Below are 15,154 nucleotides of genomic sequence, written 5' to 3' on the forward strand. Positions count from 1 at the left end.
AAATTCCTTTCTTCTTGCTTTCTTCCTTTGTGATTTGATAACTTTCCGCACTAGCACATTAGATTCCTTTCTATCTTTTTTGTATCTACTATATGTTTTTCCTTTATAGTCACCTACATAAAGCAATTTGTATTTATAACAGATTATTTTAAGTTGATAACAGTTTAAATTTGAATGCATTCTAAAGCTCTATATTTTCACTCTTTCCAGTGTTTGTTTCTGATGTCACAACTTACACCTTTTTATTGTTGTGTCCATTAGAAAATTATTGTAGTTATTTTTTTTACTGTTTTTGTCTATTAACCTTCATACTAGCTTCCTAAATAATTTACTGACCACCTTTACAGCATTTAGGTTATTCTAAATTTTTACTAGACATTTGTCTTTAGTGGTGAGATTTATACTTTCTTATGCTTTCCCGTTACTAATTAACACCCATTTGTTTCTGCTTAAAGAAGTCCCTTTAATATTTCTTGTAAGGCCAGTGTTGTAGGGATGAACTCCTTCAGCTTTTACTTCTCTGCAAAACTCTCTGTCTCTCATTCAATTCTGAAAATCAGCTTTTCTAGGTAGAGCATTCTTGATTGGGAGTTATTCTCTTAGGCACTTAGAATATATTGTGCCACTCCCTTCTGGCCTGAAAAGTTTCTGCTGAAAGTCTGCTGATGTACTTAGTTCACTGCTATATAACAAATTGTTTTTCTCTTGCTGCTTTTAAGACTGTCTCCTGTCTTTAACTTTTGACACCTTAATTATAATATGTCTTGGTGTAGGTTTTTTTGATCATCTTATTCGGACATTTCTGGGCTCTCTGGATCTGGATGTCTGCTTTTTCTCTCAGGTTAGGGAAATTTTTGACCATTATTTCTTCAAATAAGTTTTCCACTTTTTTGTCTTTCTCCTCTTCCTCTTCTTGCTCCTCCTCCTCCTTCCTGCCCTGGGATGCCTATAATATCTCTTAAACTGTCTTCACTTTTTAAATTCTTCTTTATGTTTGCTTCTTTGATTGGTTAGTTTCACTGCCTTGTCTTTGAGTTCACTGATTCTTTCTTCTCCTTTATCTAGTCTGCTGTTGAACCTCTTTAGTGTATTACTCAGTCCAGTTCATGTATTCTTCAGTCCTGTGTTTTCTGTTTGCTGCTGCTTATTTTTTTGTCACTTGGTTGGAAATCTCATTTTGTTCATGCATTGTCCTCCTGAGCTCAGTGAGCATCTTTATGACTATTATTTGAACTCCTTCAGGAGTTCAGTGACACCTTATCAGGTGTCACTTATTAGGTGACATCTGATAAGATGACACCTTCAATGACATCCTCCATTTCATTGAGGTCTTTATCTTAGATTTTTATCTTGTTCTTTTATTCAGAACATATTCCTTTATTTCTTCATTTTCCTTGACTCTGTGTGTTGGTTTCCATGCATTAGATAAAACAGGCATGTCTCCTAGCCTTGAAGAGGTGACAGAATGTAGAAGACGAATCTTGCTGTTCACCTCTGCCCTGCTCTTGCTTGTCTCCCAGACCTTTGTGGTTGTCTAAGCAGCCTACTTAGTGGCTGCAAGTATTGCGGGTGTGCCAAGGCCTTCAGTGTCCCAAAGGGGAGGATCCCAGTCATCACCTGGATTCATGCTGATTGGAATCCATATCCTTAGGCAGCAGCTTTTAAAGTTTGCAAATGTGTTCCTCTCAGGGGAAGGATGGGAGATGGGCCTTTCTGGTGCCTCTGCACTGAGCCCTGGGGCAAAGGCCAGCTAAGGACTGTTGCTTTGTTTGCTATCACCCTAGTGAACACCAGCTTCACTGGCCACCACAGCCAGGCTACCAAGGGGTATGTCATCTGTGTGGCAGGCACAGGAGCTGGGTGCCAGATACGTGTGCAGCTTTTTCCTTGAGATACAGCAACCAGAGGCGGGGCAGAGGGAGAGTGGAAAGATGGCACTCGCCAGCCTCTCCCTTCTCTGGAGAGGATTGCAGTCAGCCCCTACATATGTGTTTAATTACAAGTTTGCCCCCAGGCCACAGCTATGAAGGTAAGTTAATAAGCCTCTTTCACAGAAAGAGTGGGCATCTGTCTGTGGCCTCTGCACTGTGCCCTGGGTGGGGATGGCGGAGAGCAGGGCAGCCTGTTAGAAGCTATTTCTCTGTTTATTACAATTCTGTGGGACCTGGGAACATGGGCACTACTGGCTATCAGAGCCAGGTGGTCCAGAGGTGACCCCTGGGCTATAGCCACAAAAGCTAGGGTGCCACACATGTAGACAGGCTCCTTTTCAGGAGATATTGGTAAACTGGGATGAGGCAGAGGGAGAGCTCAAGGAGGCAGCAGCGTCCTGCCTCCTTGGTCTTTGGACAGTATGTCAGTTTGCTGCTGGCTGTAGTTAGATCGAATGCCTACCCTTCAGGCTGAAGCTTCAAGTTAGGCAAATAGGCATTTTTCACAGAAAGACTGGGCATTTCACTCATCCTGTGCACCGGGCCATGGAGGATAACCATGGTGAGTCTACGTGTGTGAGCTCTTTTAGACCTATTTCTCAGTTTCCTATAGCCTTGTAGGTTTCATGGGCATGGGCCCTGTTGGCTTTCAAAGCTAGATGTTTGGGGAGCTCATCTCTCATGTACAGATTTTAAAAGTTGGGGTGCCACGTATAGGGTGCAAACCCTTTACTCAGAAAGGTGCTCAGAGTTGTAAGTTCCCTCTTGAATGTGGGTTGATGTGCCAGGGATGGCGTTTGTGGTGAGATTGTGTTTCAGCCTTTTCTACCCATTTTGATAGATTTTTTTCTTGTTCAATGTATAGCAATGTTCAGCTAGTTCTGGGGTTTCTTTTACAGGAAATGGTTCCATGTGTAGCTGTAGATTAGGTGTGTCCACGAGAGGAAGTAAGTTCAGGATCCTCCTGTGTCACCACCTTGAACTGGAATTTCAATATCATTTAGTTGGTTTTGGTGTGCAGACACCTGCTTAGAAATGTCTGGCTTCCCCTTAGAATGTGAATTCCGTTAGGGCGTGAGTCTGTCTCATTCGTGGTTCGAGCTCCGATGTTGGGCATGTAGTAGGTGCTCAATCAAAAATTTTTAAAAAAATGAATACATTTCCCCATCTTCGAATACCCTTATTGAGAATAAGGATATTGTTTATTACCGATATCTCCAAGGACTCAAGAATGTTTGTTGTTTGAACTTTTATTTTACTCTTTCAACAGTTGTTACTGAGCATCTGTTCCGTGCCAGCCACCATGCTAGGTCCTGAGGGTCCAGCAGGGTGTAAGGCTGAGAACACTTGCCTTCACAGACAAGTGAGAGAGACAGTGAACAGTAATTAACAAGTAAATTATTTGATGTTTTTTACTGGTGTTGAAATATAATTAATATTCCTCTTTACTTCCTGTTTCTTAAGAACAAAGTGTTATATCTTTTCTGTAACAGAATTTTAGATGACACAGGACCTGCTGGGGAGACAACAAATTCCCCATTCCTTTGGGAGGCACCAGGAATACATTGATCAGTAAACAGTAACTGAACCTGTGGAAAAGGGTGGGAAAGAGATAAGGACAAGGAAGGAAGAGCAGCAAAAGGGTTGCTGGCACAGGCAGAGTTTCCCGACAGCCGACCCCCCGCTCTGCCAGCCTGCCGTCCATCCCGGCTGCGCAGCACACAGCTGTCCTTTCCAACCTTGAAGGCCCTTCATGATGTTTACAGTGGACGATTCTGAGCAACTGACCCTGAACTAGCTGTTGCCAAGATATCTCTGCTTTCTCCTCACAGCAGGAATAGTGCATCTGCCTGTGTGCTGTCTCCTTCCATTTAAAGACACATAACAATGAAATCAGAGCAAGAAGGGAGTTGTCACATGTAAGAATAGTCTTGTGCCTTAAAAACTACATTTTTAAGAAGATTTCATTTATTTATTTTTAGAGAGAAGGGAAGGGAGGGAGAAAGACAAGACAGAGAAACATCAATGTGTGCTTGCTTCTCACAAGGCCCCCCACTGGGGACTTGGCCCGCAACCCAGAGATGTGCCCTGACTGGGAATCAAACTGGTGACCCTTTGGTTCACAGGCTGGCGCTCAATCCACTGAGCCACACCAACCCGGGCAAAACACTACTTTTTTTGTAATTAAATGAATTATTTCATTTGGTCCTTTCAAGACCACAGCGAATTCGGATGAGGATTCTAGTTAGAGGATTAATGTACCCAGTTAGCCCTTCTGTTGTCTCAGCATCTCCTCCCCAGCTTAGCACTGCCCTGGATTTTTAAGTGGACTTAATTTCACTTTAGAGCAGGTAGGTTCACAGCTAAAATGCGTGACATTTACAGAGGTTCTCATACTCCCCCAACTGCATACACACACAGCCCCCCTGGCTCTCGGCGTCTCCCACCAGAGCAGTGCACTTGTTTCCGGGGCCCACCTGCAGGGACACGTTGTCATCTCCCAGTGCCCACACAGCTCACAGTCGGGTACGCGCTTGTATGGGTTTTGACACATGTGTGGTAACAGGTATCCAACATTGTGGTTTACTCTTGGAGTTACATATTCTATGCTTTTTGACACATATGATAATATGCATCTAACATGCATCTAGCATTATTTCTATAGAATAGTTTAATGGACCTAAAAATCCTCTGTGTTTTGCCTATTTAGCCCTCTGTCTTAGACTATTTTATTTTGTAATGAAGTTTTATTAGAATTTTATGTTAAAATATTTTAAAGTCTTTTAAAAAATCTCACCCAAAACCATGCTAATTGACTTTTAGAGAAAGGGAAAGGGAGGGAGAGGGAGAGAAAAATCAATGTGGAAGAGAAACATCGATTGGTTGCCTCCTGCACACGACCCAACTGGAGACTGGACCTGCAACCTGGGTATATGTCCTGACTGGGAATAAAACCCGCATCTTTTCCATTTACAGGACAATGTTCCAACCAACTGGCCAGGGTTATATTAAAAATATTTTTGAGAGAATAAGTTTATAGATTCATCTTTCAATGTGACAAAACTACCTTCTTGTTTAAAAAATATTTCAAAAATTATGTACATGTAATTATTTTAGACTCTCCTTTTGCTGTCAGTGGGTCCCAATTTTGATGATGAATTACACGGCCTCCATAGTTACAGTCTACCTTTTATGAGGAGAAAACCAAAGTGACTCTCCCCCCTGTGTGTGGCCACTTAGGTGCAGAGCAGGATTACAGCCCGGACGCTCTGACTGCTGGTACCTTCTATGCCAAACGCACACAGAGCTCACTGGTGAGGCAACTGAGACCTCACAGTTTATCACATCCTTACCTTTTGAAAGTAGCTATGAAAGTAGGATTGCTGCTATACTAACTCGGACATGAGAGGATTCCTGAAGTAAGTGAGTACCAAACCTGGTGAGGAGCAGCACAGACTGCGAGAAGCCCGAGACATCACAGCCCTGGCAGGGCAGGAAGACCTGCCGAGCGGGTAAAATGCTACAGGGGTGGAAGTTCGGAAGTTAAAGGGGACTGTGCTTTCAGAGAAGATTCCATAAATTGTTTGATGGTTGATGGTATTTTGTGACTGAAATTAGTTTCATTTGCATATTTCTGGGACATGGCACATCTGTTCTCCCACAGAATGAGTCTGAGTTCTGAGCAAATACATATTAAACTTGCCTAATAGGATAATTAACCATTCTGTAGTGTCAGCCACATATAATTTTTAAAAAAAATTTAATTAAAATTTTTAGAGAAGGTAAGGGAGGGAGAAAGGGGGAGAAGCATCAGTGTGTGAGAGAAACATTGATCGGTTGCCTCTCACACCCCCCCACCAACTGGGGACCCGGCCTGCAACCCAGGCATGTGCCCTGATCGGGAGTTGAACCGGAAATGTTTTGGTTTGCAGGATGGCGCCCAACCCACTGAGCCACACCAGTCAGGGCAGCCACATATAATTTTTAATGCAATGTTAACATCCTGAAGAATGAAGTGAACACTGACTTTTCCATAGCAGGTCAGAAGGAAATAATTTCAAAAAGGGATAGATTTTCATAAAGACTGAGTACTCCTCTTATATTCATTTTAAGATGCAGTTTTAAAAATATATCCAGCTGTATACAGATAATTATCCCAAGTCAGACAGAAAAGAGCGATCACTCTTTTGCAGAATAGATTATGAGGGGTGGGAAAAACGACCAGCAGACCAGCACGTGTGAGACAATGGTAACTAACACAGAATAGTATGTGGACTTTATCCTCCACCCCCGGGAATTTTTAAGATGAGTTGCATTAGACGCTATCTTAGTGAAAGGGTGTTTACTTTAGGTGTCTTATTATAAATGACGTGAAGGTATGCTTTTATTTGACTTCTGTATTTTTGTCAGGCCTCTCCATCCGGAGCGTGTGCTGGAAAGCAGACCGCCTTCTAGCGGGGACCCAGGACAGCGAGATATTTGAAGTGATCGTGCGAGAACGCGACAAGCCCATGCTGATCCTGCAAGGCCACTGTGAGGGGGAGCTCTGGGCTCTGGCCCTGCATCCCAAGAAGCCACTGGCTGTGACAGGCAGCGACGACCGCTCTGTCAGGTGAGGCCCCAGCCGTGGCTGTCCTCACCTCACTGAATTCCTTGGGATAACAGGTTGATTTTGGCCAAATTTACTTGTTACTTAAGAAAGGGATCATCACAGGGCAGAACCATACAGTTTCCACCTGGAATGTGAAGATACTTAGCTCTACAGCAGTTAACTTCTTGGCATTTCATTATCTTTCTTTGGCTGCATCTTAAGTCATGGAAAGGAAATGTTCTTAGAAGTGAAAATGCTGCTGGTGAGATCAGCTTTCCAGTCCTGAGAGCTGAGCACACTCCTCCGTGGTAACAGCGCGTCTCACCACCTACCTTCAGCTCAGGCAGGAGCTGCATGGTGGTTTCACCGTTGAGTCCAGACACTCGCTCTCACCATTAAAACTGAAGGTTCTGGTTTGCAAAGTTGTCTTCGGCACATGAGTACATGATTATTTCTTTGTAAATTCTCAGATGAATTTTAACATTGTCCTCAAATCAAAGGGAAGTGCTGGTTCCTGAGAAAATACGCAGTTTTATTAGAGACAAATGTTCTTGCAGTGGATCACATGTCAGCCTTTGAGAGCACGGTGTTGCATACAAGGAGCAATGTGAGTGTGCTTCCAGTACTCTTGTGACTGTCGAAGCACCGACCATGCAATTTGAAAGTGTGAGATGAAGACCATTACACCGATTTCAGCGGTTTTGTATTTATTATTAAGCTTTAAATGTGCTTAACAGTGAACAGGCCGTAAAAAGAATGAGCAATCGGGAGAGGAACAGACTGATTCATCGATCTGCTGAGTACTGCCTCTGGATTTTAATAGTTAAAATAGAACATTGTAAACTACACTGAAGGTTCCTGCTTTCCCCTTGCCCTCATATCTCATTAAAATGCAATCAGTATACATATCGGTGAAGTGTAATCTCAAAATAAATCCACTCTGTAGTCTGCACCAAGTCTCATCAATCTAAAGATCAGTGACAGCAACTCCAGTTGTCTCCTCATGTGACAGAAGCGCATGTTTGGCTTATACTCATCTTCACTCACTTTCCCCTCTTCTCTTCCTCTTCTTTCCATTACACTGAGCTTTCCCCCAACAGCCAAAACAATGCCACCGAGTTGTTCAAACACCCGAGAAAATCAATTCATACCCATCCAGATGGAAATGATTTCAAGAAAGTCTTTGGCTTTGGTATTTTTTACAATATATTTTATTGATTATGCCATTACAGTTGTCCCATTTCACCCCCTTCACTCCCCTCCACCTTGCACACCCCCTCCCACCCCCATTTCCCCCCTTCGTGTTATAAGTTCTTTAGCTTCTACATTTCTCATGCTATTCTTCCCCTCCCCCTATTTTCTACCTACCGTCTATGCTACTTATTCTCTGTACCTTTTCCCCCCTTCTCCCCCTCCCATTCCCCTGTTGCTCACCCTCCATGTGATTTTCATTTCTGTGGTTCTGTTCCTATTGTAGTTGTTTGCTTAGTTTGCTTTTGTTTTAGGTGTGGTTGTTAACAACTGTCAGTTTGCTATCTTTTTACTGTTCGTATTTTTATCTTCTTTTTCTTAGATAAGTCCCTTTAACATTTTATATAGTAAGGGCTTGGTGATGATGAACTCCTTAGATTTGACCTTATCTGAGAAGCACTTTATCTGTCCTTCCATTCTAAATGAAAGCTTTGCTGGATAGGGCAATCTTGGATGTAGGTCTTTGGATTTCATGACTTGGAATACTTCTTTCCAGCCCCTTCTTGCCTGTAAGGTCTCTCTTGAGAAATCAGCTGACAGTCTGATGGGAACTCGTTTGTAGGTGACTGGCCCCTTATCTCTTTCTGCTTCTAGAATTCTCTCCTTCCTTTTAATCTTGGCTAATATAGTTATGATGTGCCTTGTTGTGTTCCTCCATAGGTCCCCCTTTTTGGGAACTCCCTGGGCTTCCTAGACTTCCTGGAAGTCTATTTCCTTTGCCAGATTGGGGAAGTTCTCCTTTATTGTTTTTTCAAATAAGTTTTCCACTTGTTGCTGTTTCTCTTCCCCTCCTGGTACCCCTATAATTCGGATGTTGAAATGTTTAAAGATGTCCTGGAGGTTCCTAAGCCTCTCCTCATTTTTTTGAATTCTTGTTTCTTCGTTCTTTTCTGTTTGGCTGTTTTCTTCCTTTTGGTCCACTGCATTGATTTGAGTTCCAGTTTTCTTCCCATCACTATTGGTTCCCTGTGCATTTTTCTTCATTTCACTTAGTGTAGCCTTCATTTTTTCATCTAATTTGTGACCAAAGTCCACCAATTCTGTGAGCATTTTGATCACCAGTGCTTTAAACTGTACATCTGATAGGTTGGCTATCTCTTGGTTGCTTAGATGTATTGGCTCTGGGCCTTTGATCTGTTCTTCCATTTGAGCCTTTTTTTTTTTTTTTTGCGGGGGGAGGGTCTGGTCATGCCTGTTATGATGAGGGGCAAAGTGTTCCATGTTCACCTGGGAGGAACAACCCAGTCACTGGGTTGTGATGCTCTATGTGGGGGTGGGGTCAGAGAGGGAATAGTGGTGCTTGCTCCACTCTCTCTCAGATCTCAGTTCCTTCTGTTGCTTTCCACAAGCAAATTGGGGGCTTCTGGTGCTGTTCCCGGGTGTGTGGGCCTGTGCACGTTCTAGGACCCTGTGGGTCTCTCCAATGAACTCTCCTGTGAGGCTGAGAGTCTCTGCCTGTACCTCAACCCCCACAAGTGTTTTCAATTGGTGCTTTTAGGCTTTATTTCCCCGGTGCTGGGGCCTTGGGTTGTGCGGGCTCACTGCCCGTTTTTGTCTGGTTTATCTGCGTGCAAATGTGTGACTGCAGTCAGCCAACTGCCTTGCACATCTCACTGGGTCTGCCTGTTGCCTCCCTGTGCCTGGGGTCCGCTAGCCACCACTTTTTCCTGCCACAACCCCTGTCCACAGCCCACTGACTCCGCCCCTCTTACCAGTCTGGATGAATGGTTGTCAGACTTCTGTACAGTTCAGTTTTCTGCTAGTTCTGGTTGCTTTTTTGTTTCTAAATTTTTGTTGTCCTTAATTTTGGTGCGAGGAGGCACAGTGTATCTACCTACACGTGGCTTTTGTATTTTGATAACTGTATTGAGTCTCAGAATTGCAAACCTCCCTGAGGACCCCTGATAGCCAGTATTTGTTTTTTTCTCAACCATTAATTGGGCTAACATTTTAAATATAATTGTACACTGAGTATAGAAATTTAGAAAGGGCATAAGTCATAATTTCTTGAGAAAGATTAGCTGAGTGACTTTATAGGGAGAGGACAGTTTACTGAGGGGTGAGGGTAAAGGAAAGCTTACATTGCTAAAAATAGTACATGGCTAAAAAACAGCATGAGATTATGAATAATGGACGAGGCATTGAAAGAATAATATAAGCTTTAGACTGAACAGTAAAAGCTGCCTAAGGGACCAGTAAACCATTCGCTCTGCAACTCTACGTTGTAAGGGGTTGGCCCCATCCTTCCTGATGTCAGAATGCATTAGGGAATCTCAACCACATGTGACTTATTCTTGGCACTATGGTAGAACTCTAGATTGTTGGTCTGCCTAGCAGATACTGTTGTGTGTTAAGGGAAGACTGTTTGCAGAGTACTAACAGATAGAAGTCAGATACCACAATGTCAACTCACATGTAAACTTTTATTTGTAGCTTCAGAAATTTAATTCATGTTTACTCAGGTTGAGGTGCCTAGAATAGTTGTTCCCAGAGCTGTTGAAAACTGTTAGATGCACTTGACCCTTGGCTCACATTTCTCTAGCAGTAGCTATGCTTTTTAGCCAGGGTCACTGCGGGATATCAGCTCCAACCATGAGTGGGCCTAGCAGCAGTGGGGTGTCCAGGGAACTTAAGAGGAAAGACAGCATATGACTGTGGACAGCTGAGTTTGGAACCATCTTGGGTAGGGGTATCATTGGCTCTTCTCCATCTCTGCTGTTTTCTTTCTAGGGAGGCCAACAGGTGGAATGTGTATTTCGATCTATGTGTGTTTACATAACACACTTACCAGAAGGGTACTCATATTTAAAAAAAAAACTAACAATAATAGCATCTAGTAGTGCTTCCTATAAGAGTTACAAATAACCAATGGTATAAGTAAAGAGTAATTTTTAATCTCTAAAGAGAAAAGTGAGATTTTGTATAAAGGTAGTATTTAAAATTACCTTTATGAATACCCAAATCTTTGGAAGTGTTACTTTATATTTCTTGCTGGGTATTTCTAGTGGGGGAAATGACCAAGATGGACTAAACGCTGTCTCATGCTGGGAGGAAGGACACAGCACCCTTTCTTGTTGTTATCACACTGTGCTGAGCAGGCCTTCCTGCCTTGGTCTGCCCGATGGTGATGAGTGGTGGTTTGCTTTTCTTTCTCACTGTGTCCTTGTGCTCAGACTGTGGAGCCTGGCTGATCACGCCTTGATCGCCCGCTGCAACATGGAAGAAGCCGTTCGCAGCGTGGCCTTCAGCCCCGATGGATCGCAGCTGGCCCTGGGCATGAAGGACGGCTCTTTCATTGTTCTCCGAGTCAGGCATGTATCCTGTTATTGAAAATGGTATTAAAGATGCTCTGTTGTAAAAGACAAACAAGCAAGATAGACTCATAGGTACAGAGATCAGACTGACACTGCCAGATGTGAGGGTCTTGGGGGGGCTGGGTGAAAAAGGAGCAGGAATTAAGAAGTACAAATTGACAGTTACAAAATAGTCACAGGGATGTAAAGTACAGCATAGGGAATATAGTCAGTAATATTGTAATAACTGTGTACAGTGTCAGGTGGGTACTGGAAATATGGGGGGAATATGATTGTCTAACTATGCTGTACACCCAACACTAATACAAAATAATATGGAATGTAAACTGTAATTGAAGCCCAGGCCAGTTGACTTAGTTGGTTGGAGCATTGCCCCATACACCAAAAGGTTGCGGACTTGATCCCTGGTCAGGACACATACCTAGGTTGAGGGTTCCATCCTTGGTCAGGGGACATATGGTAGGCAATGTTTCTCTCTCTCCCTCCCTCCCTCCTTCCCTTTCTAGCTAAAGTCAATAAACATACTTTTAAAATTTTAAAAATGTAATCAAAAAATAAAATTTAAAAAGAAGTAAAAAATGATTTTTTGTTAGAATTAATGTTCTTCTGGTCATAATGTATGGTGAGACCTTAGGAAAAATGCACTTACTCTTTCAAATAGGAGCACTGCACGTTCACCATCCCCTGTCCATCATGACAAAATCCAAATGCCCTGAAAACCCAAACTTCTTAGGTGACTTCTTTGCCAGCACAGCCTGCCCCAGTGGACTGATGATTTGCTGCAAAGATATTAACTTATTTAATACAGGGGGCTGCCCCAGCCCCTACTGGTGATATTACATAATATATTGTATGCGAACTTTTAAAAAATCTAATGAGCAATGAACTCCCAAGCTCATCTGGTCCCCAGGGTTTTAGATAAGAAATTCTGTGCTTGCAGAAAACCAAGAAAAGAAGAAGAAAGAATAAAGCAGCCTCCAACAGCACCAGATTTTTAGAGGTGAACTTGAGTAAAAGATTTCTTCCTCCCACAATTAACAGTAAAATAGAACATTTCATACTTTTTAATGTCCTATGCAATTTCTAAAGATAAAAATTATGATCCATCCTTATAATTCCTCTGAACTCATTAGATGTTTGTTTGGCTCATCCATTTTGTGACTACAGAAAGGAAATGCAGCCAGAAATTAGATATGGCAGGTTTTGGCCAGAGCAAATTCTGGATAGCTTTGAAAAATGCTTTTGGCACAGTTTATTACACTAGATTCTCATTACCAGCCATACATAACTTATTACTGAATTGGTGGGCAAGGTTTTCTTTCTCTGCCTAGTGATGGGTGAAAAGATGACTGATGACCAGATTTTCTTTTCTTTTTAATGGATTTTCCAAGCCAAAAAGAAAAAATGCCCTCACACCTATTTTATAACATTGTAGTAAACTGTAGTGCTATTAATAAATGATAGCAGGTATGAGGAATTATGTGGAGCAAATATTTGGCATTATTTATGCATCGAGTTTGTTTGGGAGTTGATGAAGGCATCATTACTAGCTCAGGGGACCTGCCAGTCATCAGCTTGTCTCGTAGTTGTAGAAGAACCCAGAGTAAGCTTTCAAATGAAGGTAGAAATTCTTACTAGAATCTGACCAGAAAGGATATAGGATATTCTGGTGATTCAATGTATGCATTATTGACCTTTCATAGTGCAAGTTAAATAATACTATAACAATTTAGTATGAAAAAAAGTAATTTTCCTTTTCTGGTTTTTGGACTTGCTCTTCTTACAGCAATAAGTAGTAAGCATAATTTTTGTGCTTAAAATATAAAAACGTTTATAATAACCTTGATATAGCTATTTTTCCATGACATATTTAAAAACAATTTTACAAACCCCAATTTTTAACAAAAAAATTTTTTAAAAATAATATACAATTGAACGTGAAAGCAAATATGCATTTCATTAAAATTTTTCAGTTTTTACTTTGGAAGCCCAAAGTATTATTCTAAATAATATGATTTTTTTCTAAATTGGCATAAACTTTAAATGTTGTACTTTGCTGTATATAATGTGCACCCATGTTTTTGGGCCCAAACTTTCAGGGAAAAAAATCTTTCACTTTAAGTTTTTAATTAAATTATCTATTTATTTATATCTAGAAACAAAACTAATTATTGTATCCCACGGTATTATTTTGCATACAGATATCATTATTGCTTTCTAGAGTTACAATTTTAGCACATAAACATGAATAAAAAAATTAAAAACATTTATATAGGGAGGGGAAGGGAGATATTGGGGAGAAGAAGGAAAAAGCTCATCAGGGAACATGTATAAAGGACCCGTGGACAAAGCCAAAGAGGGGAAAGATTGATGGTGGGAGGTCAGATTGGGTGGGGGAGATGGAGACAACTATACTTGAACAACAATAAAAAAAAAAAGAAAAAAACATTTATATAGATACGGGATTAGCATTACCCATGTATAATGTGCATCCTTATTTTTTCCTCAAAAATATAGGCAAAAATGTGTGTATTATACAAGGCAAAATATGGTAATATTGTATCTTTAAAGTTAATTGAATATTTTATATTCAAAAGTTAATTCTCTAATTCCCGCAGGTATTTTCTCCCTCTCAAAACAAATTTTTCTCTGGCACATATACTTTCATACATGACTTGGGGTTTCTATTTCTAGATTTGCTGCTTATCACTTTGCTTTTTATTCTTATAGAGATATGACAGAAGTGGTTCATATCAAAGACCGAAAAGAAGTCATTCATGAAATGAAGTTTTCTCCAGATGGCTCTTATCTTGCGGTGGGATCTAATGATGGCCCTGTAGACATCTACGCAGTCGCCCAGAGGTATAAGAAAATTGGAGAATGCAACAAGTCCATGAGCTTCATCACGCACATTGACTGGTCTCTGGATAGCAAATACTTGCAGACGAATGACGGCGCAGGAGAACGACTCTTCTACAAAATGCCCTGTAAGTTATGCAGGCATCAGATGTTTGGGAAGAGCAAAACTCTGAACCACATGAAGAAAATATGAGAATGTTGTTATGACCTCAGGGCAAGGAATGTTTTCTGAAACTTGACCCTCAAATCACAGACTCTCAAAGGAGAGGTTAATGAATTGGAACACATTAAAGTAAAAAATTACTGCACCATAAGAGAGACCTTGAATAGAATGAAAAGATAAGACTCAACTGGGTATAAATACTTGCGATCATTATAATGAAAATGGATATACACAAAGAATGCTTAAAGATAAGAAAAGGGAAAAAAATACTAAAAATATTAGAGATTTGAGACTCACATTTTTTTTTAAGATTTTATTTATTTATCTTTAGAGGGGAAGGAGAGAGGGAGAGGAACATCAATGTATGGTTGCCTTTCATGCGTCCCCTGCTGGGAACTGGCTTGCAGGGAACCGGCCTGCAACCCAAGCATGTGCTCTGACTGGGAATGAGACTCACATTTTTTATTTACTGTTACTGCTTTAGCCTCAAATCTGTGTTCTTTATAAGTGGAAGCCCATAGTAATTATTTGATGAAATGTGCTAATTGGAATTTTATAAATACCATTTTTATTTGTAACCCCCTCACTGTAACTTTTTAAGAGATTCATCTGACTTATCTAACACTAATTAGTAACATTCAGTTTATGATACTAAACTGTCACAAAGGACAAATTTCTGTATTATAATCTTTTTTTATATATATTTTATTGATTATGCCATTACAGTTGTCCTATTCCCCCCTTCATTCCCCTCTACCCTGCACACCCCCTCCCTCACCATTCCCCCCTTTAGTTCATGTCCATGTGTCACAAGTTCTTTAGATTCTATATTTCCCATACTATTCTTGTCCTCCCCCCTATCTATTTTCTACCTACCATCTATGCTACTTATTCTCTGTACCTCCCCTCCCCCTGCTCCTCCTCCCACTCCCCTGTTGCTAACCCTCCATGTGATCTCCATTACTATGGTTCTGCTCCTGATCTAACTGTCCTCTTAGTTTGCTTTTGTTTTTGGTGTGGTTGTTAATAATTGTGAGTTTGCTGT

General features: G+C 41.2%; 1 protein-coding gene across 1 annotated transcript in view; it reads left to right on the plus strand.

Moving 5' to 3' along the window:
- The window catches only part of EML6 (EMAP like 6), a 231,345-nt gene that overhangs the window by 115,182 nt on the left and 101,009 nt on the right, over positions 1–15,154 (plus strand). Inside the window, exons 7-9 of the mRNA XM_053666835.1 lie at positions 6,342–6,543; positions 10,947–11,084; positions 13,818–14,074. Of these exons, the coding sequence (XP_053522810.1) occupies positions 6,342–6,543; positions 10,947–11,084; positions 13,818–14,074 (597 nt within the window). The remainder of the gene's footprint in view (positions 1–6,341; positions 6,544–10,946; positions 11,085–13,817; positions 14,075–15,154) is intronic.

The sequence above is a fragment of the Artibeus jamaicensis genome, unplaced genomic scaffold (assembly GCF_021234435.1).
Source record: "Artibeus jamaicensis isolate MK-2021 breed Jamaican fruit bat unplaced genomic scaffold, CSHL_Jam_final contig_465, whole genome shotgun sequence".
In the NCBI taxonomy this organism is placed as follows: Eukaryota; Metazoa; Chordata; class Mammalia; order Chiroptera; family Phyllostomidae; genus Artibeus; species Artibeus jamaicensis.